General features: G+C 36.2%; 1 protein-coding gene across 1 annotated transcript in view; it reads left to right on the top strand.

The window, feature by feature from the left end:
- Nucleotides 1-27,895, top strand: part of LOC115212233 (serine/threonine-protein kinase greatwall-like) — a 788,337-nt gene that overhangs the window by 330,125 nt on the left and 430,317 nt on the right. Inside the window, exon 8 of the mRNA XM_036502979.1 lies at nt 1,755-1,861. Coding sequence (XP_036358872.1) covers nt 1,755-1,861 — 107 coding nt within the window. The remainder of the gene's footprint in view (nt 1-1,754; nt 1,862-27,895) is intronic.

Genomic DNA, 27,895 nt, shown 5'->3' with positions numbered 1-27,895 from the left:
TCATGATATCTTGGCATAAAACCTTAGATTTACAAGTATGGAAGTTCTGATGTCAGTGTCTTTCTCAGGGGCATCAACAGCAAGAGTGAACCTGTTCCACTTAAATATATACATGAAGTATTTCTGAAGATTATTCTGCCTTTATAGTTTGCATGTTCTGAAAATTTAGTTATTCTTATAAATGGTTGACGTGCACTTACTATGCAGGCTTTTTTTAAATATTTTTTTTTTATTTTGGTTAATCATCGACACCTTAAAGGTAGAGAGGCAGGAAATTTACTTAGTATCTCAGTTGTGAGAAGTAATACAGATTACGTACAAGTAGGATACAACATCAGTGTTAGGGTTGGATTTGATCCTATTGACCTTTCAATACAACATTCTAAGTACCCAGCTGGATGTATGTACACTTAGTGTTACAGTAAAAAATTTCTATGCCAAAAAATAAAGGAAGAGCTAGAGAATTTTGAATTTGATTGCCCCTGTTTGTGGATCATCGGCAGCCATAGGGTCATGTGCCCTTCTTTTTTTTTTCTTTTTTTTCTTTTGAAAAGTTGGAAATGCTTTATAGAATGGGCAACAGTATGCAAAATGTTTATATTTAATTTCATAATTCATGTTTACTGAAACATTCTCAAAATTTTTTTCAGACTGTAGCTCTAATTTTAAATGATATCTATACATTGAAAAATTATGTGAATTTGCTGTGCTGTATCACTGTTATCTTATCCATTTTCCTTTGGGTCTGTTAGCTGAGAACTACCTTGACAATGAAATTAAATACTTGCTTCTATCAAATTTAATTATTCATACATTATATAATGTTTTGTTGAATGTATGTCTTCACTAGTAAATTTTGCCATCTCAACAACAATTATAAATTACAAGGTTTTTGAAAAGTATCTAAGTTAAGCAAGGGCTACATTAAAGCTGGTATTTAAGTCAGATAAGGTTTACGAAAAATCAGAAGCAGCTAACAATCCTCAACATCTGTCTTAGTTTAGTAACATCTCAGCTTTTTAATTTTTGAAAGACGTGCAGGTGGCACGTAAAAAGCACCCACTACACTCACGGAGTGGTTGGCGTTAGGAAGGGCATCCAGCTGTAGAAACATTGCCAGATTAGACTGGAGCCTGGTGCAGCCTTCTGGCTTCCCAGAACCCCGGTCGAACCGTCCAACCCATGCTAGCATGGAGAACGGACGTTAAACGATGATGATGATGATGATGTGGCTTCCCGATCGCATGTTTCCAAGTTCAGTCTCACTGTGTGACATATTGGGCAAGAGTCTTCTGCTATAGATTCAGGCTGACCAAAGCCTTGTGAGGGGATTTGACAGATGGAAACTGAAACAAGCCTGTCATATATACATATGTGTGTATGTTGTGTATATCTTTGTATCTGTATCTCCCACCCCCCATCACGACTTGACAACTGATGTTGTGTTTATGTCCCTGTAATGTAGCATTTCGGTAAAAGCACCCAACGAAAAAAGAAGTCCTGGGGGTTGGTTCGTTTCACTAAAATTCTTCAAGCCTGTTCCTCAGCATGGCTACAGCCATAGGGTTGAAACAATTAAAAGATAAAAGATTTAAATTTCTCAAGTGAAACAATTCAAGTTGAATCTGATTTGAACCATTACCAATCTCTTAATTATAATTTGATTCAACTAACACTTGTGTATGCTTATTACTGTTAATTATTTTGTTCATTTTAATTTTCAAGTCTTTCTATCTTATATTTTTATATTATAGCTAAAATGAACCAAGAAGTGTTTCATTGTTCAAATAGTCAAGAATGGTTGGAGAAATGCCACTTGACTCCTGGCCAGATTCTTTCCCTGACAAGTTCTTTGGGTTTTGTAAGTACATTCACCACATCATTTATACAGGTGTTTTGCATTTAAAAATGAAATGAATTGCATCCTGTCACAAAGAGTTGTATGTTTATTTTCATACGGTTGTATATTGGAGACATTTAAATCTCATTCCAAAGTCAAATTTAAAGCTCTTCTACCTCCAAACTACTTCATCGAACCTGCCAAAGCAATTTTCATTCATAAATGCTTGTAATATTCATTAGATGCATGTTTTTAGCTTATATTCAGCAGACTTGTATCGTTTCAGCATACATAATGAGTGTCAAGTTACTGTGGTGTTTTGTTCTTGCCTTGACAATTAGGTGTTATTTTCATCGTATACATATAAAAATAATGGTAAAAAATGGAAGTAAAAATATTAGCTTTTGAAAAGTAGTGAAGCTGACATGAAATCCATTAGAAGAAGCAAAATATGCATATGTTGAGATATATTCTTTGGAAATACATGTTGTTGTTGCTTGTGTATGACTTGAAATAGGTTTCTGGATGCCATTCATTTTCCCTTTAAAAAAAAAAAAAAAAAATCCAACATTTTAACATTTTTCTATCCAAGTTTAAAAGGAGGGGCTGTAACTAACCAACCCCCAACATTTTAATACATTTGCACTTTGTGTTTAGATTACATTGTAACTCTTAAACAGGTTTAAGCTACAAGGCAAAGCAACCAGGGCACCTCCATAACAGCTTTTGACAGAAAATCAATATTTTAAGAGTACTGAATTGTTTATTTTTGTGCCCTCCTACTCTCTCAGTTATTGTTTAATCCAGTGGTTCTTGGTCAGAGTCCATATGGCCCTTGTGGGTCCCTATAGGATTTTGTTCTTTTAATTTTTATTGTTTTACTTGTTTCAGTCATTTGACTGTGGCCATTCTGGAGCCCACCCCATCCTTTGTCAAACAAATCGACCCCAGGACTTATTCTTTGTAAGCCTAGCATTTATTCTATTGATCTCTTTTGCCAAACTGCTAAGTTACAGGGACATAAACATACCAACATCAGTTGTCAAGCGATGATGGGGGTAACAAACAGACTCACAAATATGTGTACACACACACACACACACACACACACACACACACACACACACACATATATATATAAATGTGACTGATTTCCTTCAGTTTCTGTCTGCTAAATCCACTCACACAGCTTTGGTCAGCCCGAGGCCATAGTGGAAGACACTTGACCAAGGTGTCACACAGTGGGACTGAATCTGGAACCATGTGGTCGGGAAGCAAGCTTTTTAAAATTTATGTGATAAATTGTTTATTCTTCAATACACAACATATCTAAAATATTTTTTATATAAGTCCTAATGATATTTAATCATAAAAATACAATACGATTTTCTAAAAGCTCTGCTCTCTGACTGGCTCCTGTGCCGGTGACACGCAAAAAGCACCATCCAAATGTGATCGATGCCATGTCTGCCTGACTGGCTCCTGTACTGCTGGCTCGTAAAAAGCACTCTCCAAACGTGATTGATGCTAGACCTGCCTGACTGGCTCCAGTGCTTGTGGCACGTAAAAAACACCATCTGATGTGATCAATGCTAGACCTGCTTGACTGGCTCCTGTGCCAGTGGAATGTAAAAAATAGTATCCAAACGTGATCGATGCCAGGCCCACCTGACTGCCTCCTGTGCTGGTGGCATGTAAAAAGCACTATCCGAACTTGATCAATGCTAGGCCCGCCTAACTGGCTCCTGTGCCAGTGGAACGTAAAAAGTACCCACTACACTCTTAGAGTTAGGAAGGGTATCCAGCTGTAGAAACATTTCCAGATCAGACTGGAGTCTGGTGCAGCTGCTTGTTTTTCAGACCTGTCAAACTGTCCAACCCATGCCAGCATGGAAAACGGATGTTTAATAACGACGATGATGATGATGATGGCTCTTGTAGAGTAAAACAGGCCAAAAATGGTTGAGAACAACTGGTTTAGTCTCTTTGTCTAGTGGTCTTATGATCATATATATTCTGTGACCAGGCACAGGAGTGGCTGTGTGGTAAGAAGCTTGCTTCCTAGCCATATGGTCCTAGGTTCAGTCCCATTGCGTGGCACCTTGGGCAAGTGTCTTCTACTATAGCTTTGGGCCGACCAAAGCCTTGTGAATGGATTTGGTAGATGGAAGCTCAAAGAATCTCGTCGTATGTTAAGTTAATTTTTTGGCTCAAAAAGCAAAAAGCAAGGCCATGTAGGAGGACATGGAGTTATGTACAGGGAGGGTGTTCATGCAAAGAGTTCAGGCCATTTCTGGTCAAGAGAGACTTTGAACCAAGTGGTCGTCGGCATCTTCACTATCTTGTCCGGCAGCTTATTCCACGGATCTGCAACCCGGACGGAGAAAGCCTCTCTCCTTCGATTGAGATGAAATCATCGCAGATTGAGCTTTTCGGAGTGATCCTGCAGCCGACGCTCTGGAACAGGAGTAAGAACAGCTCTTTCGAGAGATTACACTTTCCGCTTATGATGTTGTGAGCGAGAATGAGATCACCACGGTGTTGTCGTTTTTCTAGAGAATAAGGGTCGAGCGTCTTCAGCCTTTCTTCATAGGACAAATGCTTGAGACCAAGAACCATGCGGGTAGCCAGCTTCTGGACTCTTTCGAGATGATGTATGTCTTTGAGGAGATAAGTAGAAGAGGCTTGAATCCCATACTCCAATATAGGTCACACCAGCGTGACATAGAGCGGTAGGAATATGGCTGCTGTGAACATTCCAAATGACTGTCGAATCAAAAACACATACTTTTCTTGCTGGATTGCATGTTCGTTTATCTTTTTGCTATCTGTGATTTTATTTTGATCTTCTATATAAATGAAAGTATTTCCTCTGTCTGGCTGCTTTTCTTTCTACAAAATGGGAAGTTACATTGTGGAACTATTATTTTAACGAGTTGTATTCATTTATCACCTGATGAGATACACCTGCACTGCCAGATGCTTCTGAGCCAGTTGTTGAGTATCCCACTCATGAGGGATCGATGCTAGATGCGTCGAAATAATTGTCATGATTAATAATAGATTCTTGTATCTTCCATTTGCCATATGTATGTATGTATGTATGTATGTATGTATGTATGTATGAAGTTGTGTGTCTGTGTTTATTCCCCCAACTATCACTTGACTACCAATGTCGGTGTTAATGTCCCCATAACTTAGTGGTTTGGCAAAAGCAACTAATAGAATAAATACTAGGCTTACAAAGAATAAGTCCTGAGGTTGATTTGTTCGACTAAAAGCAGTGCTCCAGCATGCCCGCAGTCAAATGACTGAAACAAGTAAAAGAATCCTGCCTTTGTTTCAGAGATATATTATTTAATGTTGCCATTCTTTTGACCTTGAGATGATGGGGAAAGGGTTGCATAAACATGTGTGCCAAACAAGCTAAAGCTAAAGATATCTCTTTATCTTCGAGGCTCATTTTTCATACTTATTTTCACTTCAGATAAATACAAACACTATGAAAATGATTTGTGAAGACAAAAGGGCAATAAAAGAAATGTTATGTTGCTAAATTTCATATATTTTTATTGAAATAATGGAGAAAAATTTGCCCAGAGCTAGTTGAAGCATCACTTGTGCTACCTAGATGATGGTGGCGGTGGTGGAAAATTCTGCAAAAGTACTTCTTCATTACCATATAGATATTCCATTTACGACTTGATTTCTCTCATTGCTAAGGACTGCATACACTGCAGCACATTTGACAAAGCAGACACTCAGGCATCAATTGATGTTGGTTGCTTCATAAGGGATTTGGCTGATATCTCTAACAGCATCTACTTGGTGCCGTTTTTGTTGGCTTATTCTCTTTCCAGTAATATGATGAAGTGAGCCATGCAGAATTTTTTTGACAGGTTTGGGCAGATCATTTCGAATTGTGCAAATCTTTAAGAAATAATAGGTACACAAGACTTTATTTGATCTCAAAGCAATTGCAAAAAAAAAAAGAAAAAAACCAAGAAACAAAAAAAAAACAACTGTATTCCTTATAACCAAATGATTAATCTGAACTAAAGAACTTTTACAGTTCAATAGATTTGATCTCATAAACCAGAATCTAGTGGAACAGTACCTTATCACTTTGGCCATCTCTGTGTTATAAATTTTTTATTTTTTTTATTTTTAATATTCTCATTAACATATACAAAGATATGAAAAGAAAAACTGCTCTCATGAAACTTCATGCTAAAATTATGAAAATCAATAAACTATATATTCTATTCAAAAATTAATTTTCTACCCGCCGCCATAGTTTTTTGATGCTGCTGAAAGTCCATAGAGAATTCAAAATTAACACAGTTTATTAAATTCTCATATTTCTTGAGATGTGTTGATAGCGAGGTTGTGAAAAATATTTGGATGAGTAATTTCTTCATTCACATTTGGAATTAAAAAGAAAATCTAAAATTCAAAGGACAATGAAGCCTAACTGTTGGAACTGAAGTAGACATTTAAATAAAAATTGTGGGAAATAAAAGAAAATTGGTTATAAAGTTAATGAAGAAGTTTATGAAAATAACAGTAACAAATAGGGTGCATGCGTGGCTGTGTGGTAAAAAGTTTCCTGCTCAACCACATGGTTCTGGGTTCAGTCTCACTGTGTGGCACCTTGGATTGGTGTCTTCTGCTATAGATTTGGGCCAACTGAAGCCATGTGAGTGAATTTGGTAGGTGGAAACTGAAAGAAGCTCATCATATCTATAGCTCTCTCTATATAGTGTGTGTGTGTGTGTTCCCTTATGTCTCCATCAGTACCCAACCATCAATTGGTGTTGGTGCGTTACGTCCCTGTAACTTAGTGGTTTGGCCATGCAGTGGGAGTGAACCCAGAACCATGTAGTTGGGACGCAAACTTCTTATCACACAACCACAATTTGTGTGTAGAGCATAATCCTGGCCTGCAAATATCAACTCTACAGTTTTTTTTATTTAAAAAAAAAAGCCCTTTTTATAATCACTTTCCAAGATTCAGTACTTCTTATTTTCTTCTTTATCTTTTATAACTTTTATATGTCATGTTTTGTTTTTCCGCAGTTCTTTCTTTTGTCCCTTCTTCATTTTCTTTGTATCATCACTTACAGTTCACATACAATTGCAGTAGGCTTCTTACACTTACCACTCTCTCACTGGCTGTTCTAATATACTTGGCCAGTTCCCTTTCCACATTCTCAACACATTCAGTTATGTTTAGCAGGCCTATGCTTCTTTCTTTTCTGGGGATGCACATTCACTCTGCATCACTCTGATGATAGTATAACCTGTTCATTGTAAAGATTTTTCTCATCTTTCTGTCCAACTTTTGCAACTCTTCTTTCTACCAGTCTACTATGTCACGCTGGGCCTTACAAGTGACACTGCTCATGAATTTATACTTGTTATAGTGTTGTTTCCATTCAGTTTTGATTAGGCCACTTTTCTAATGCATTTGTATTATTCTTTTCTGATGATATATTTTATGCTGTTACAAAATATTTCATCTGCTACCAAGATACTAAGTTATTTATATCCTTTATTTGTGCTAGTCTCCTCTGTAGCCTCTTTAGAGGTCAACTCCATTCCATCTTTCCTTACTACCTTTCCATGTTTCACTATCAAATGATCACACTTCTTCACTCTGAATTTCATATTTATATTTGCAGTAAAGATTCTCCCTGTATTTGCCAGTCTTTTTACCCCCTTTTTATTACTTCCATAGAGTTTCAACTCATCCATAAAAAGATGATGATTTATCTCCCTTTCTTACCTTTTCCTCAAAAGACAAATCCATTTTGGCAGTGAAGGAAAGGGAAAAACAGGGCAGTTACAAAAAGATATAGAACTTGTTGACGGATGGAAAAATAGGTGATTTAAAGGAAAATATTCAGAAGGACTGACCGGAATGTTTGTTAATCAAATCAAATGAAAAGGTTTCAAGACAGTTATTGAGGAATTGAAACAATGCTCAAAAGCAACATCTGTTGCAGTAAGACATTACACAGACATAATAAATGAGAGCAAAGAAAACAGGTTGATTAGAAGCAATCAGTTTAAGTTTTACCAAGAACTGAACAGCAAGCAGAAGACACAACTCAACTCTGTGAAAGTGAAAGTAAGAAAATTCTGAGTTGATATATTTAAAAAAGGGAACAAGTTCACATTGAGGAAGTAGGATGGATAGAGAAGGTTGCAGCAAAAATGAATGCTAAAATATTTATTTCAAAGAAAAAATGCTAAAAAACGAGATAAAAATGATGGCCAATTGGAAAGCAGCCCCTGGTCGAGTTAGGGTTCAATGATTTCAGATAAAAAAACTTTGAAGGATTACACTACATGATTGCAAGTCACTTTCATGAGTGCATGGAAAATAAAAGCATTCCTGAATGGATGGCGTCTGATGTTACATACCTTTTGCTGAAAGTGTTAAGCGGTGAGCAACCAGACACCTATTACGTGTCTCCTAATGTAGAAAGTTTTGACTGAAGTTATTGCAAAAGATGTATTCAGCCATCTTGAACAAAGGGAACTGTTACCTGAAGAACAAAAAGGGGTGTAGCAGAGGGACAAAGAGAATAAAATATCAACTACATGTGCGACTGTAGGGTAAGAAGTTTGCTTGTCAACCACATGGTTCTGGGTTCAGTCCCACTCAGCAGCACCTTTGGCAAGTGTCTTCTACTATAGCCCCAGGTCAACAAAGCCTTATCATGGATTTGGTTGACAGAAGCTAAAACAAACCTATCAGTTATATGCGTGTGTGTGAGAGACTTTGTGTCTGTGTTTGTTCCTCCACCACTTGACAACCTTTGTTGCTGTGTTTAGCAGATTGGCAATAGGAGAGTGATAGAAGTACCAGACTTAAAGAGAAATAAGTAGTGGGGTCAATTCATTTGATAAAAAATTCTTCAAGGCAGCTTTTAACATGATTTTTTTTATTTGTGGTTAAAGAAAAGACTGTGTGTGTAGTAGCAAATTGTATTCTCAACTTACTCTCAGAAAGCATGAAACACTGGGAAACAAGATTACAATTGGGAATGAAAAGGTTAAAATAAAAAGAGAAATTTTTCAAGGTGACAGCCTTTCATCCCTTCTCTTTGTAATTGGCCTGATCCTTGGCTGGCAGAACTGTTAGCATGCCAAACAAACTGCTGCTAAGCATTTTGTCTATCTTTATGTTCTGAGTTCAACTTCCACTGAGGCCAACTTTGCCTTTCATCCTTTCAGGGTTGATAAAATAATGACCAGTCAAGCACTGGTATTTAATTGTTTAGCTTCCATAACACAAATTTCAGGCCTTGTGCCTAAGTAGAAAGGATCATTGTTGCTTTTGTTTAACATAGTAGTGTCACAGGGGGTATGTAACAAAGTGTCAGCTGTCCACAGCAAGTGGGCTCAGGTAAAAGTCTTCATTCAGATTTTCAGAACTTTACAGAAGATGGTTGTGGTTCTAAGCAATGCTATTTTGCATTTACTCTTATTTCAATCCAGTTTGTGAGTTTTGTACTTGTAGTTCTCAGCATCCGGTATGATGCTCTTGCATTTTGTGTCTGTGTATGACTGCTTGAAGTAAAGTAACAATCTTTGCTGATTTGGATGGATGGCGAAAGGAGTTAAGTTTGTCTATCATGACCTTTAATGCAGGACATAGTATTTGAAAGGGTTCTTGATCCTTGTCTTAGTAGCTTCAATTGGTTAGACAATGAATATTGAAATTTGAAGCAATAATGTATACAGCAAAACAAATTTGCTGCATAATGGCAGTCTGTCTGTTGTGTATAGCCACAACAATCAGATTGCCATTGTGATTTGAGTTCAGTCCATGATAAATTTAGGTTAAAACTTTCATTCTCCCAAGAACCCATCAGTAATATGTCAATTTAATCTACCCTATAATGCAGGAGCCAGTCCTGATTTGATTAGTCACGTTTCATGGTATTAGGACCATTTGTACACATGTTGTGTTTTTCCAGTATTTTGGAGCTTCAAGTCTAATCAAATCAGGACTGGCTCTCAGTCTAATACTCTTCAACTAACTCTAAATTTAGAAGTCATTGTAGCTTTCATCCCTTTGTAGTTAGCTCTGCAGTGCTTTTTGCTGGTTTAGTCATTCATTTGCTATCACCATTTACCATATTATATACTTTATACATCTTGAAACTTTTAATCTCTTCTTTAGCATATTTCACTCTATTCTATGTGAGTGATGTTCGTCTTTGAGAACTAAAGAGATCCAGTCAACTTCCCAAGATGGTTATACTTTCTTTATAAGACATGTAGTCTCTTACTCTCTGCATATTTTTGTAGTGGCTTAATTTGGTATAACCACTCTTTCAGCCAGTATACTCATATACACACATGCACTCAAGAAATCTCTCTCTCTCTCACATACACATGCACACTTTATATATACACATAGTAGGCTACATAGACTTTCACCTTGAGCTGTTCACGACAGTTATGGATGGCTCTGAGTGAAACTGAGTAGCTGCCAACTTTATATATAATGTGTGTGTGTGTGCACGTATGACTGTCATAAACAACCAAGCCAAGGTAAAACTCTGCATAGACTGTCAACCTTTGATATCATGACTAAATCTATCCACTCTACCTAATCTACTGAAATCTATATTAGATAACATTTGTGTTATGTAAATATATTGATATATTTTACAAATCTTACATTATGGTGTGTGTGTGTGTGTGTGTGTGCATATATCAATGAATGTATCACTAGGGAGTGGCAACTTCTTTCCCAATAGCCTGCTTTCTATTCTTTTACATCTGTCCTTGGCACACACATATATCTTACAAAGTAATATCGTTGCACATACTACCATTTCCATCACCGGAAATGCTTATGTAAGAAAAAATTCAACTAATTATGATTGAAAAAAGTATCTAAAAGTCATCACCTGTTCAATGAGTCACAGTAATTTGTAGAAAAGATTGAGAAAGTTTCCAAGGCCCCTAAGTAGCTCTCCAGTACCCCACCTGTGAGCTGCAGCCTCCCTTTTGGTTCTCTCCTGTCTTGATGGATTTACAGTTTACATCAGGTTCCTAAACCCTATTGATTAGATGCACAGATATGGCTTTTTTATTATTTGTGGCTTAATCATCATCATCATTGTTGTTTAACGTCTGCTTTCCATGCTGGCATCGGTTGGACTATTTGACTGAGGACTGGTGAGCCAAAAGGATGCACCAGGCTCCAATCTGATCTGGCAAAGTTTCTACAGCTGGATGCCCTTCCTAACACCAACCACTCTGAGAGTGTAGTGGGTGCTTTAATGTGTCACTGGCACGAGGGCCGGTCAGGCGGTACTGGCAACGACCACGCTCAAATGGTGTTTTTTACGTGCCACCTGCACAGGAGCCAGTCCGGTGGCACGAAATGTATTATCATATGTCATGAAAGCTTAGCTCAAGGAGGATTATGTTAAAGTCATCAAGGACTACTTAGTGTTGTTAAACCAGATGAATAATAAAGTTTACTGACACCAAAGAACAGATACAGCCCTTCTAATGAGTTTCTGCTCACTTTTCTGCTACCTAATTTCTTTCATATGATTTAGGTGAAACCAATACCCATAGTAGAAGGCACTTGGCCAAGGAGCTTTGCAGATATGTTCCAGTGTGTGTGTGTGTAAGCCAATTTCTTTTTTTGTTTCTTTGTTTCTTTACTACCCACAAGGGGCTAAACACAGAAGGGACAAACAAGGAAATACAAACGGATTAAGTCGATTACATCGACCCCAGTGCGTAATTGGTACTTAATTTATCAACCCCGAAAGGACGAAAGGCAAAGTCAACCTTGGCAGAATTTGAACTCAGAACATAGCGGGAGACGAAATGGAGAGGAGAGTGGGGAAAATGATGTAAATATTAGAACTGTTGAATTGTTGAAATTTATTGAATATTTTTAACTGGCAGGTTCACTTTAAATCTTTAAAAATGTATATGCACCAGTTTTAGAATTTAAAGCAAAACTTTCACTATTAAATTGAACTGGATTTAGATTTGGGGATGTATTGGTATCATTTTCTCTCTTCTGCTTCTCGTGTGAAATGTTTGGCACATTTGTTGAGATCAGTGTATTAGTGTGGTGGAAAGTGGTTGATGAGATGTAGAAACAGCAACCAATGATAGCTTTATTCTCTTGTAAACAAACAGAACTTTACAGCATTTTTGTAATGCAACAGATCACCCCCCTCTCTCTCTCTTCCCCTCCTTCCTCTGTCTCTCCTCTCACTTCTACATTTCTCATTCAAATCTTTTTCACACAAATCTCTTTCTTACTCATATCTCCATCACACATGGTATTTCCTCCCTCTATACCCTTCTTAGAAGATTCTTTCTTTCTCTCATAGATTACTCACTCACACTCTCTCTCTTTCACAGATCTCTCTCTCTCTCTCTAGCTTCTACAGATCTTTCTATCTCACAAATTTGTCTTCTCATATCTTTTTTCTTTCCTCCCTATTGACATCTCTTTATTTCCTCTTTCAGTTTTGTTCTCTCTCTCTCTCTCCTCTCTCTCTCTCTCATCATTCAAATCTCCATTCCTCTATATCTCCTCTAAGAACTCTACTCTCTCTCTTCTCTTATCCCTCTCCTTCCCAAGTCCTCTCATCCTTTCTCTCTTTTCTTCTCTCACACCACTACCTCCTCTGTTCTCTTAAATCTCTACCCCTTTCTCTTTTCTCTTAGACCTCTCCTTTCCTGTTGTTTTCCCTCTTACAGATTTTCTTTCATTTCATCTCATTTCATTTCTTTTACATCTCTCCATTTCTCTTGATTATATTCTCTCTTCTTGGACCTTATCTGTTTTCTTCTCTTTTTTTTTATCGCTCTCCATTAACTCTCTCTCTGATAGTTCATTCTCTTATTCTACTCCTCCACCCACAACATTCTCTCTCTCTCTCTCCCCCCCTCTCTCTTATGTTGCCCTTGTTCGTTCCCTCCTCCCCAACTTTAGTGAATCTCTTATTGTTCAGAGGAAGCGGCTCTAATCACTCCATGAAATCCCACACAGACTCTTCACTGCAACCGTTAAAGAAGCCATCCACTCTTCTATTACTGCTGTTGCTGCTGACATTCTTGATGGTCTTGTTGCCAGATACAGTTCTTTGTTGTTGTTGTTCTCTTTTTGTTTTGGTGACTTTTGTTGTTGTTGTTAATTTTGTTGATAATTTGTTTTCTTATGATGTCACTGGCATTACTTTGTTAGTTGTTGTTGCTGTTGATCTGTGTTGTTGTGTTCTTCACCCAAAAGAATGCTGAGTAGATCGTTGTTGTCATTTACAAGTAGCTGTGACCAGCCATCTTTAATCTCAACCACCAGTATTTAGAATCATTAAAACTGCATCTTGTTTACAACTCTCTGATCAAACAAACTGTTTCTTTCAAGTATCTCTGCTTCCCCATCTCTCTCTTTTTTAATGTTTTTTTTTCTCTCCAATTCTTTCCTATTTCTCTTTTCCTTTCTCTTTGCCTTTCTCTTTTCCTATGCTGCCCAAACCCCCCCTCTCCACACTTCTGTTACTTTCGCTTTCTCTTTAGCTGTCTTTGATATCATCTTCATGCACATTATCTCTCTATCTTTCCTTAATAACTTTTTTTCTAAGCGGAAACATTTTTCTGTTTCACTCTTTGGATAAAGCTAAAGAACAGTGTAGTCGCAAATGCTGGGAGGACAGTTTTTTTCTCTTTTAAATAAAAATAAAACCAAAGAGAGAGAGAGAGAGAGTAGGGAAATGGCATAATATTTCTATAACTTTGGGGTCAAGGCATCTGCCATAGCTTTGTGTCTACAATTAGCATTTACTGAAGTGACTTTATGTCCACTGCTGTCGCTGCCACCACATTCCTTCCATGTTACAATTGATGTGGACAATATTTTAAAATGGCTTCTGTCCAGTTTTTCGCACTTTGTTCATTCTCTCTGATAAGAACGAAAACAGGGAAAGTGGAATTTCATTTATTGTTATAAGCACTGGTCACTGAAGCCTCAGCTGTTATGACCCTGTGCATAGAGCTGTTCAGAACTGATTAAATTCTTTTGATAATGATATTTACGTTGTCCACTTTCCCACTCTATATACACTCACTGACCAGTGCAGTGACTTAAGGGCTCACTTAGATTTCCTGCATGATATCATTTTCACTGTTTTACTATATTTACATTATTTACATTGGACAGATATGTGTCTTCATCTTGTTTGTTGTTACCACAACATTTCAGCTGATTTACTCTCCAGCCTTCATCAGGTGTCCTGGTATTTTTTGCTGATGTTATTATTATTTATTTAAGGCACTGGAATTGAACTCACAATCTTGGGGTTAGTAGCCCACTCTCTTAACCATTACACCATATGTGCGTGGCCAATTATAATATTTTTGTATCCTTTCTTAATACTGGTTCACATATTCTACTCATATCTGCACTAGGTCTCCTTTGGAGGCTATTGTGTCCTAACATATGTGCTGCCTCTTTTAGTTTTCATATTTTCCAGTGGTGTTCTCTGTCTATTATTTTAACTTCATCCCACGGGGGAAGGTGGTCTCCATTTCCTCATACATGATCAACTATATCTGATTTTTCAGCATCTCCTCCAAAACGTTGTGGTAACAACAAACAAGATGAGGGCACATATCGACACATATCCATCCAATGTAAATAATGTACAGAATTCTTCCTTTCTAAAATATAGAACACCATTTTACTGTTCTAACTTTGGGTAAGGTTTGTATAGATATTAGAGCATTTATAGATAGGTCATATATATATATATATATATATTAAGGGTATAAAATTTAGAGAAATATTCTACCAGTGGTCACTATTGAAATGTTTTTATTTTTTATTTCCTTTGAAATATACTCTTTGTGGTTTGGGTTTTTAACTGCCCTTTCTGCCATGTAAGGTGTCCTGTTAAGGTCACTTCGTTTGTGTATAAAAGCGTACACTAATTTATATGTATGTATATATTATATATCTGTGTGTGTGTGTGTGTGTATCTATATGTGTGTCTTTGTATCTGTGTCTTTCTACAATTGCTTGACAATCAATGTTGGTGTGTTTATATCCTTGTAACTTAGTGGTTTGACAAAAGAGACTGATAGAACACATGTTAGGCTTATAAAGAATAAGTCCTAGGATCGATTTCTTCAACTAAAAAACCCATTTAAGGCAGTGCTCCAGCATATACACAGTCAAATGACTGAAGCCAGTAAAAGAATAAAAGAGAGTGCAATAGACTGCATACATGTACACACACACTCACATTGCAATCTACTTCTTGTATCCTTGGCATTTATATAGAGCTGGTACAGTTCTATATTTAAGAGATGAGGAATTATGTAATTTATTTACATTATTTACATTTGACAGTTATTTGTCCTCATCTTGTTTGTTGTTAACACGTTTCGGCTGATATACCCTCCAGCCTTCATCAGGTGTCTTGGGGAAATACCTAAGGAATTTTTCGATGTTATTATTCACAGCCTGGATTTGCACTTGGAATCTTGGGGTTAGTAGCCTGTGCTCTGAACCACTACGCCATATGCCCGTGGGCAATTATAGAGTAAATTTTAGGGCTTATAAATCTAATATTCTCATATCCTTCCTTAATACCAATTCCCATATGCTATTCATGTCTGCACTTGGTCTGCTTAGAGGGTTGTTGTATCCTAGCGTATGTGCTGCTTCTTTTAGTTTTCATATTTTCCAGTGGTGTTCTCTGTCTATTATTTTAACTTCACCCCATGGGGGGAGGTGGTCTCCATTTTTCCATACATGATCAGCTATACCCGATTTATCAGTAGCTCCCAGGGTCACAGCTTTGTGATGTTCCTTTACCCTTATTTTGAAGGGACAGCATGTTTCACCTTTGTATAACCTAGCACAGCTGCACGAAATGGAATACACGCAGTCTTTGGTCATATTCTCTTCTATTGGTGGTTTTACCCAAAGGAGATATTTGCGAAGTGTTGTATTACTCTTGAATACTGTCCTGATGTCATATGGGCTGCATATCTTTTGCATCTTTTCAGAGAGACCTTTCACATAGGGTAGACAGACTGTGGACAATTTATCGGTTTCATCCCCTCTTTTCTTCATAATTGGAGTAGACAGTATGTTTTTGGGGTAGTTGTTGCTTAATAGATTGTTACTGCGCTTGATGATTTCTTCGTGGTGGGTATTATGATTGCTGCTTATATTCTTTGCTATAAGCCCTAAAATTTCTCTCCATAATTGCCCACGAACATATGGCGTAGTGGTTAAGAACATGGGCTACTAACCCCAAGATTCCATGCTGTAACCTGAATAACGATAAAAATAATAACACCGAAAAATTCCTTAGGAATGAGAAACCAGGTTTGAAATTTCCCCAAGACACCTGATGAAGGCTGGAGCGTATATCAGCCGAAACGTTAACAATAAGCAAGATGAGGACAAATATCCATCAAATGTAAATAATGTACTTAATTCCTCATCTCTTAAATATAGAACTATGTTATCTAATCGGTACAGAGCTAATATTAGACTTCAATGGAGACATACAGAGAAATTTATTATTTGTTTTTCTAACCCTCGTACTTATTCGATCAATCTCTTATTGCTTATCCTCTAAGTTACAAGGATGTAAACAATGCATACATACATACACGCACGCACACGCACACACATACATACATACATACATACATACATACATACATGCATATGAACCTTGGATCTAGGTTAGAAACCAGTTCTTTTTTTGTTTGCAAGAAATCTTGAAATAAACTGAATAATGCACAGTTTCCATCTAGCAAATCCACTTACAAGCTACAGCAGATGAGACTTGCCCAAGGTGCTGCACAGTGGGACTGAACTTGGAACCATGTTGTTGGGAAGTAAACTTGTTAGCACACAGCCATGCATACACTATCAGCACCTCTACTTATGTAACTCTATCTCAGTAGACCACTAACACCTCCCTACCACTCACAGGCTATCAGGTGGAAGCTGCAAATGCTGTCATAGTACTATTCCTATTATCATTTATATATCTTGTGGTTCTCCTTTCCCGTGGCTTCATCACTAAATGTCAAATCCTGTGTGCACGAAAAAAAAAACCCCAACAAAAAACAAAAACAACCCCCAGTTCTGTTTGTTTAAACTTATTTCTAAAACGTAACAAGACCTACAATTTTGACACTTGCTGAAACCGACTCTCAGCTCTATTTTATTTATCATAAATAACTAGGTGAAAGTAGTTCTTGGTTCACATTGCTGTAGCTTCTCAGAGTTCTTTCATAGATTCTATAGCAGAAAACTAATATTTCTTGTTGCTTTCAACTACCGCATGAATAAATATTTAACAGAGTTTTCAAAAAATTCTTTTCGACATTACTTCCGTCTTGCTTGTGTATTCATCTATTCTGCTTTGGAAGCTAACTCTTCTGCTATCTGAACTGACATTGACTGATATAAAAATTTCATAAAAGCTCCAGTTATGTGGGTGTTAAGGAATGAGTGTCAACCAGATTGCATGTGTGTGTGTGTATAAATACACATGTACATAAAGGTACACATACATGCACAGATACATAAACACATATGTCCATACATACATACATACACACACACATACATACATGCATGCATACATACATACATACATACATACATACATACATACATACATACATGTAAGCTCATACATAACCTCTTCCTTAGTGGCACATCAGTTTTGGAGAAATCTTTATTCTTTTGCATATCTCCCTTTCTCATTTGATGATGGTAATAATTGTGACAGAGAGATTGGTCTAACTGTTCTGAAAGTGGAGATAATTTCAGTAAATCAAAAATATATCTCATATTTTACTTGATATACCCTTCTTTGTCAATGCTGTCCGAAACCATGCCATTGACCACAGTCACTTTAACCTTTAGCTCATTTTCATTTGCACACACACACACAGAGCACTGGTGTCACAAGAGGCATGGCTTCTGGTCTTACTAGCACCAGTCAAACTGTCCAACCCATGCCTGCATAGAAAACTCATGATGAGGATGTTAATATAAATAGAATATGGTATAATGTGTGTGTAAGACTAGCATACCTGTGCATCTATACTATGTGTAGGTCTGTGTGTTCCTATTAATGTATATAAATTAATCTGAATATTAATGTTGACTTTACCAAGTAAATATATAAAATTTACATGTAAGTTTTGAAAGTATGCTGTTCAAATTTTTAAGACATTTCAGCTTAAACTGTTTCTCACACAAACATATGTATGTATGTTCACACACACACACACACACACACACACACACACACACATGCATAGACTCTTCTGTTATGCTGTTTCTGTCTACACACTTCCATAACTGAGTGTCCAAATACGTGTATTTTTGTGATCACAAGTATGCTGTAGTCTGTGATTTTGATTGGCAGGAAGTTGGAACAAAGGGCCAATGTGAAATTTTACATTTATCTTGCGAAGTCTGCTACAGAGACATTGAGTATGCTTCGGCAAGCTTACAGCGATAAGGCAGTTGTATGCAATGTTTAGAGTGGCACAGGCACTCTGAAAGGCACAACAGAGCCACAGCTCAATCAAGAGCATGCTCATAATATTCTTCGACATCTGCGGTATTGTGCATTGAGAATTCATCCCCCAGGACCAGACCGTCAATTGAGATTCCTACTGCGACATTTTGAAGTGTTTGAGGGAGGGCATTCAGTGAAAGTGACCAGATCTGTGGAGCGTGAAGAATTAAATTCTTTACGATAACAATGCACTCTGTCATTGAGCTCTCCTCATTTGAGAGTTTCTTGCCAGAAACATTTTTGATACCACCTTGTATCCAAGTTGTAAGGCTGCTGGAGTCAAGGTAGGACATCTGATGATGTCGCCTATTGAATAGTTATACAGGTATAGCTGTGAGGTGAGAAGCTTGCTTCCCAACCATATGGTTCCTTTGCACCACTCAGGCAACAAACCCCCAACCCATGGGTCTGTTTGGGTGGTCATTGTTGGTGAGAGTTTAACTAGGATGGACTGCAAATCCTACCTCAAGCTCTTTGAGTTACCTTTTCTGACATGCAAAGGAAACGGATCTATTCTTTTGGCATACTGGTCCCCCATTGACAATAGTAATTTCTGCTAGTTTTCCAACTCATGACAAATATGTTTAACACTGCAAAATTGAAATGTAGGAGATGGATTGTTTGCAGAAACAGATAAACATGAAGGAGTTGCAGGTTATTGTGTAGGGAAGGGTCAGTTTGTGTGATAGGCAGATCAGGTCTCATTTTTATTGCAAATCATTTTAATAGCCTAAAATATTTTTAAATACTTGAAAAGGGTCTGTTACGCATCTATAAGTCTCAACTACAATACATGTTGGAACAACTCGATAAAAGATTGTGAAGGAAGTCATTGAGAATTTCATCAATTATGGAGCTGAAAGAAGTATTGACTGAAGATGGATAAACATGGATCAGTCTGTTATAGATAATTTTATCAAATCTATGTCTAATTGGCTAAAAGCTGTGGCATCAGTTAAAGGAAGGTCTGCAAAATACTGAGAAAGAATTTCTTTCATTTTAGAAGAATTTTCATGAAGTTATTAAAAGTTCAATTAGCATTGCATTTTATAACCTCTGGCTATAAAGTTATTGCAGGCAAGTGTGTGTGTATAGACACACAGACACACATTAAATCTGTCAAGAATGTATTAAGAATGTATAGATACATTATTGTCTGGATTATCACTGTTCTGTGTGTACCTCATGATTTATTATTATTATTATTATTTAAGACACCGCACAGTATCCAATATCATGATGTTGTAGATCGAAAATATTGTGTCTACCGGGTGTTTGTACTGTCTGTCAAGTCACAACAAGGATCTGAGACAGACAGACTATTTTCTGCAATATGTGTGCTGTTCCAAGTAATGCCGATTTTTGCAACACACCTAGATTGCAGGGTATTTCGAAATTTTCCAGATGTTTCTACCGGTTTGATGGTATTGGCGCCAATGCTCCAATGACAATAAGGACAACCTTTATATTTGATTCTTGTAACTGCTACATCTTGGTGATCTCAATTCTCTAGTTTCCATATTTATTGATCTTTTCACTTTCTTTCATGATAATATGTTGATCTTCGGGCACTGCCATATCAATTATTAGACACACTTGGTTGTCCCTCTTAAAAGTTACTATGTCTGGTTTTTGGTGCTCTAACACCATATCTGTCTGGAAGTCAAAATCCCAGAGGATTTTTGCCTTCCCCTTTTCATCCATTACCTTTTATGGTGTATGTTGATACCAAGCAGCTGTTTCTTTGTCTCCATACTGCTCAGAAAATATCAAAACAAACCTATTTTACAAACAAACAAACAGACACTAATACTTAAATTTCTCCAGCAATCCTCCAAAATGACTGCACTCTTAAAAGCCTCGCAAATAATATATACAACAGATGTCAAGCACCCACCCCCAAAAAACTGCTCACCAAGGCGAAGTTTACAGCTAATATTGAAACAATGTGGAACTTGTGAATACATTGAAGAGGCTGGACAAATCTCCTTTAAAAACGATGAGATTTGCAAAGTTAATGCAAACATGAACTGCAAAAAGAAAAGCTTAATTTACTGTGCAACTTGCCCATAATGTAAAGAATACTACATTGGTGAAACTCAAATGGGACTACATGACAGAATTAGTGTACATAAACAACAAATGAGAGACCCTTCTGTCAGAAACACCACTTGCAGTGAACACTTTGCATCATGCGGAAAGGGAAAATTCACAATCTTATCACTTCTTTAAGTTATGGTTGGACAATGAACATTTCTGGCAATATAAAGAAGAATTCTTCGTTAGAAAGCACAAACCACTACTGAAACACACACACACACACACACACACAAAAAAAATATTCCACCCCACAATAACAGGATTCTCCCTTTGTTTTAAAAAAAGATGCATAGCCTATAAAAGATCTCCCCATTGAAGTTATCAAAGAACTCACTAGATCTACAAACCAAAGTGTAAAATTATATTATTAAAAGATTAAATTGATTAGAACTACCAGTGGTGTCATTCTTTTCCTTTCCCTAATATACCTAAATGTACCAAGGATTTCACACATTTCCCAATACACACACACACACACACACATACAGTGATACATCAACTTAAGTCATTCTTGAAGATACGTTGGTTTCAAAAATAATATATGGAAAAATAAAACTCAAGTTAAGTCATTTTACTCGACTTTACGTCTGTCTGCCAATAATATTGGAATCATAAAAACACTAAACAACATTCAAGGCACATAAAATCATGTTATAATAAATAAGAATAAAAGAATATAAAATTATATTAAAATACGGTAAATGCTAAAATACACACCATAAAGTAATGTAGCCTAGTTCACTAAAGCATGAAATCAGCTTTGTTGTCTTATTTATCTGGGGTTTTTTTTTCTTGAGCTCATATTGCACTGGTAGTTCCAATATCTACTGTTGGGTATCATTGTGATTCCCATCATTGTTTTGAATTCAGATTTATTTACATCTGTTTATTGTTTAGATTCTCTCATTTACATTCATTTGTAACTTTAATTTTTACTGCCATACCTTCTAAGAGAAGTCTTGGTGAAAGTGCTAAGTGTCATGCTGTAACACTGGAGGATAAGTTGGCAATGATAAAACATCATGATAAAGGTGGAAAAGTTGTAGCAATTGCACGATCTTTTGTGGTGAATCAGATAACTGTACCGACGAATGTGCATAATAAGGACAAGATTTTAACACATCACATCTGAAGCCCCAGGGTTGAAGAATACTGTTATCAGCAAGAAAAGAGGCAAAATCTTTGAAGAAATGGTAAGTCTGTTTGGATTGATAAGCAGAATCGTCAGAATGCTCCTCGTAGTCAAGAAATCGTTCAGGAGAATGTCGTCTTTGTTTGAGGACCTCAAGAAAAATATCCAGATGAGAAAGATGTAGAGTTCTAGACAAGTGAAGGATGGTTTATGAGATTTCAAAACCTGAGAAGTTATGACTTACTTAAGGAGCAAGGTGAAAGCACATCAGCTGACAAACAAGCAGTAGTGGAATTTCCTGCGACATTGAAGAAGATCATTGAAGAAAATGAGCCAAAAAATAAAGAAGAGCAAGTTGAACCTAGACCATGCCACTTCACCATTAAGAAAATACAAGCATTTGCTCACATTGAAAAAGGTCTTGCTATGTTCAAAGATATAAATCCAAATGCTCAACACTTTTCCAAGATTATAAGGGCTTATCATAAAGCTTTTGCTCTTTATAACATAATCTTTGACTAAAAGAAGACAGTTCAAGGTATTCTTGTCCAGTTCAACTCACCAAATGGCAACAAGAACTGCCACAATCAGCTGGTGATGTTGATGTCGATAATCCTTGGCCATTTACATCTACAACGTAAACACCACCAAATTTTACATATTGATAAATTTAAAGTACTTTATTATTTTTTTTACTTTATTACAAAATAATAATTATTTGTTTGTGTCTTATTGAAAATGCATTCATAAATAAAATACAGCACTAGGGACTGGCAATTAGCAGTTTAGGCTAGGCCAGGCCTAGCCTAGCTTGTAGACAAGCAATTCAACTTAAGTCATGTTTCTTGGAACCAATTACCGACTTAGGTTGAGGTGTACCTGTATATTTGTGTGTCTGTATATATATATATATATATGTATACACACACACATATATATACATATATATGTATACACACACACACACACATATTATTATAAGATCATTTAATATGTGCAGATCAGAATGAGTCAGGCACTTGTTTATTTTTTTAAGTTTTGGGTTATAAAGGACGAGTGGTTCGTCTTATCATTTTTTATCAAATAATAAAAAGAAAAAGATTTATATCAGATACCCAAGCAATTCTATCGTTGCATGCACTTTTTAATGTTCAGAATCTTTATTCCATGTATTAACTAAGCTCTATCATTAAGCTGGTAACCACCCTGATATCGTTGCAGCCTGTCTGTGAAATGAGCCTTGCAATCGTGTGTGTGAGATACAGTTAAACACACCATTTATTCTGGGCTGTACAACATATTACTCCCGTCACCATCTTCTCCTGCTTAATGCTCCCGCCTCCCCCCATTTTTTTTTTTCTTTGTTTCCTTGATGAAGTTGTTATGGGGTTTTACTCTTGATAATTTGATATTTCATACTTTTAATGTTTCTGTTTTCCTTTTCTTACTGAAAAACATTTTATTAACAACATATTTTTACATATGTAAAATATTTGCAATGCTATACTACCATTCTGGCACAAGGCCAGCAATTTTGGGAGAGAGGATAAGTCACTGACATCGATCCCAGAGCTCAAGTGCTACTTATTTTATTGACCCTGAAATGATGAAAGGTAAAGTCGAGCTTGGTGGATTTGAACTGAGAACATGAAGAAGGACAAATTACTGCTAAGCATTTTGCCCACTGTGCAAGTGATTCTGCCAGCTTGCCGCCTTACAAAGCTATAATAATATTCTTTTCTAATCTAGTCACAGGGCCTGAAATTTTGGGGGAAGGGGCCAGTCAATTAGATCGACCCTAGTACACAACTGGTACTTAATTCATCGAACCAGAAAGGATGAAAGGTAAAGTTGACCTCAGCGGCATTTGAACTCAGAATGCTATAATAGTATTAGCATAACAGAAAGGAATCGGTTCCTTTCTCTTATTATTTCAGAATAATATTGAACAATATTTGCTATGTATGTTCGTATTCAGTTGTCAAATCAATTTTTTTTATTCAGTCTGGAATACCACTCAAAACATGAGGTATGGTTTTTTTCTTATATTCATCATCATTTAACGTCCATTGTCCATGCTGGCATGGGTTGGACAGTTTGACAGGGCTTGCACGCTAGAAGGCTGCACCAAACTCCAGTCTAATTTGGCATGGTTTTCTGTGGCTGGATGCCCTTCCTATTGCCTACCTCTCCGAGAGCACAATGGGTGCCTTTGCGTGCCACCACCATGGGTGCTATTTGTGTGACACTGGGATGCATCTATGTGCCACCGGCCAATTTACATGACACTGGTATCTGCCATAACTACGATTTTGCTAGGCTTGATGGGTCTTCTTCTCAAGCATGACATAATGCCAAAGGTCTTGGTTATTGCCTCTGTGAGGTGCAACACTTGAAAGGAACTCAGCCACTTTATCTCCGTCAGGCCCAATGCTTGAGAGGAACTCGGCCATAATATTTTGTGTCTTTGTTTATTTGATTTCCATAATCTAATATATCCCTGTTCACTTAAGATTCACAGCTTTTTATTACCCACATGAGATATATGTCTACCGTGATATGGTTCATTTTACTTTTCTCTGTCTCTGGCAAATCAGATCTGGTGATTGTATTTGTCTACTCATCAAAGCTGATGGACTGAGAAGTCTTTATGGGTGAGAGCTTGGCTGATAACTCAAAAACATGTAGCTCAAATACTTGGTGGAGATATATATATATATATATTTATATTTATATCCATTTTAACACTTGTGTCCCTACTTTATGTTTAGATATTTATTCAGCAGAGCATTTTAAATGTTCAACTGAATAATCTTGAATTTTAGAACATATTACATCTTCGAATTTTGTGATAGTATCGATGCAACATAATTCGAAGAACTTTGACATCTCATAAGCACTTATGAGCCAAACTGTATTAGCTATGCCACATCTTCATCCTTATCATTAGAATCCATTTTTGTGTTATCTGATTATTAGAATTGCCAATTGTTGTTAGTTCATATTACTTCAGCCCTTGATTACTCATGGACATGTTTTAAGAACAGTTCTGTGCTCTCTATGGATATAATATCTTTGTCTTAATTACTTTGTCATGTTTAGGTGTAAAGTAAAGCATAGCCATCACTTGGTAGCTTGCACCTTGCTGTTACTGACTGCTTTACATACCTGTGTAGTTGTGAGTGAACGCATACAATATTTGAGTCCTCCAACTCTGTTCCTAGCATTTAGGGTGTGACAGTACTGGGTTGGTACTTATTTTTAATTGAGTTGCTGAGATGAATGTGAATTAAGGAATTTTGCTCAAGAAGACACTGTGCTGTCCAGTCTAGAGGTTGAACCTATCACCTTATGATCATGAGCTTAACACCTTAACCACTAGGCCAGGGCACATGCTTTTTTGTGTGAAGTAAGTCTGGTTTTATTCCAGCACATATTGGACATCTTTTTATAAATTTTTGTCCACAATACTTCTAATTTCAAGAGATTCATTGTTGCTTGTGAGCTCCATTGTACATTGTCATAGTTTTATTGTTAAAGTTCCAACAGATCGCTGGAATGATTAATTTTCCATTACACAAAATACCATCTTAAACTTTTAACTTACTTTCAATGATTAAAATAGTCTTTCAACAGAACAATAACTGCAATTATTATGAGAAATCCTTTTTAATATACATGATAAAATATTATCATTGGCGGTCTCTGACTTTATATTTTCTTATTTTATAACATCCACATCTTTCAGAACATGAACAGATGGAAAAGTCATCATCATCATTATCATCATGGTTTAAGCCATCCAAACTACAATTATGTCATGTAGTATTTCATGATATATTTCGTTATCAAATACTATTATGTGTAAGGCCCATCTTAAAATATTGTACAAATGTTATTTTCTGTAAATCACAATTTTCGCTAAAAATGACTTCTAGTGGACCCTGATTTGAAACCAATTCAAATTTCTTCCAAAGCTGTAAATGCTGTATTCTTGCAGGACATCATGCTATTGCCAAAGCTTCTCCTTTGATATTTGAGTATGTTGTTTCAGTAGTAGTTAGGGATTGGTCTTGACAATGCAAGATGGTCATCTTGGGTATATCTGATTTAGCTATTCCACTTTATATATATATATATATATATATATATAAATATATATATGCATATATACATATGCATATATACATATGCATATATACATACATACATATATATATATATATATATATATATATAATATATATATATATATATATATATATATATCCATATATATAAATTGCCTAGCCTAAGAATAAATTCAAAGTGTTTCTTATCCTCTGGTAGTTTTATATTTATAATCCTTGCTAAGTAACAATGACCTATTGACTAACCTCTTTTCTCAGTCTGTATTTTACATCAGTCATCACAGGCTTAATTCAAGTGATCACCATGCCCAACACTTTTTCCACGATCTTATCTACCTTGATATGTAGACTTTTAACAGTTCTAGCACCATTACATATATCATCTTCATAAATAATAACATTAGCACCCTTATTTTCACCATCATATTCAACTGCTTTCTGAAACATAGTACTGGTTGTTAGTAATTCCATATGGAAGATGTGTCTGCCTTAAGAGACCCCTGTGTATCTTTCATTGTAACCTCTCTTGCTTCAGAATGCATTTCTATCTACTGATATGTCCCACCACCCTACCAATCCAATTTGGCAATGCTTTTCATGCTACAAAGAGAATGAAACATTGATTCAATTTTTAGAATTAGATAAGTATCCAAACAAATTCTTTCATTTACACATAATTTATGATCTCCACATGTTCTGAGAACTTCATCTTATTTTTGCATATCCACTAAAGGCGATCCATTTGCTCTCACATAAAGGCACTTTTTCTAAAAGCCTTCATAAATTAGATCCCTCGGTTTTGTTTATGAGTAATGATTTAATGTTTATTGGTAACGGTCTCGCCTCAAAACAACATGACTTAATATTTCCTTTGAGAAAATATTAACCCTTAAGCAGTTTAATGTCTCAAATTGTCCTGGAATTTCAATCCCATTAATTTACATTTCAGCTATAAACATTTATCAACTTCTATATGAAAGCAAGTTTGTGTGTGTGTGTGTGTGTGTGTGAGAGAGAGATACACATACGGAAGCAGTGGCACTCACAACACCTATCCTCTTACCAGTTTCCATTCTGTTGCTTGCAAAATTTCAACAAGTAATCTATTAGAATGTTTTAGCTTACTTTAACTTTGCTTTATCAAATCAATCCAGAAGTTCTGAGCTGTTATAGTTATTTGAATTTCATGTTCATCATTGTAGTATTTTCATTCACATTTTCTAAATATTTGCAGGATAATTTTGTATTTCCTTAACTTGTTTGGATTTTCATGCTGCCATAAAGTGGTTGATTTTTTTCACATTTTACAAAATGCAGGGGATTTTTACGGTGCCTACTTAGATTCTTAAATGTATTATTTTAGAATCAGATTGTTATTCCTTTCTAGTAACATAGTGACATCATCTACATTACGTTTACATTTTTTCTCAATCATTTGAAATTTAGAAATCATTTCATGCTGTAGACTGTATCCATTGGAAACATAAAGCTCAGGGTGCATTATGAAGATATGATTTTACAATATGTGTGTGTGTGTGTGTGTGTGTGTAAAAGTTACATTTGAATAATGATATTTTCTATAATTCATTTTTTGATTCCAGTTTTTCGAATTTACCAAAAGAAGTTGACTTACATAACCTCTAATAATAAATTTGGATTGGTTAGATTTTGAGGTTTTGATAAGAACCTGACACTCTCAGCACTTATGAATTTCTTTGGGGAACAACTGGTGACATTATCGCTGATCTTAATCTACTAAATTCATTTCTTCCACTTCCTGAGATTCACCATAACAGAAACTTTTCAAATTGCAATTATATATGCTTTTGATTAAATAAATCTATTATTTGTTTTTAATGTTAGCATGCAGGAGCCGCTTTATTCATGCTGTAGCAGCAAAGTATTGCAGCCAACTTTCTATCATATCTGGGTAATTGAGAGGAATCTTGTTATTCTTGACTAGTGATGTTGTTTTCATGTCGTACTAAGTTTATTCAAGTAAAGCTATAGTCTATTTCTTTACTACCCACAAGGGCTAAACACAGAGGGGACAAACAAGGACAGACAA

This window comes from Octopus sinensis, linkage group LG5 (genome assembly GCF_006345805.1).
Source record: "Octopus sinensis linkage group LG5, ASM634580v1, whole genome shotgun sequence".
NCBI lineage: Eukaryota > Metazoa > Mollusca > Cephalopoda > Octopoda > Octopodidae > Octopus > Octopus sinensis.
Note: the sequence above shows the minus strand (reverse complement) of the source record. Positions and strands in the feature narration are given on the sequence as shown.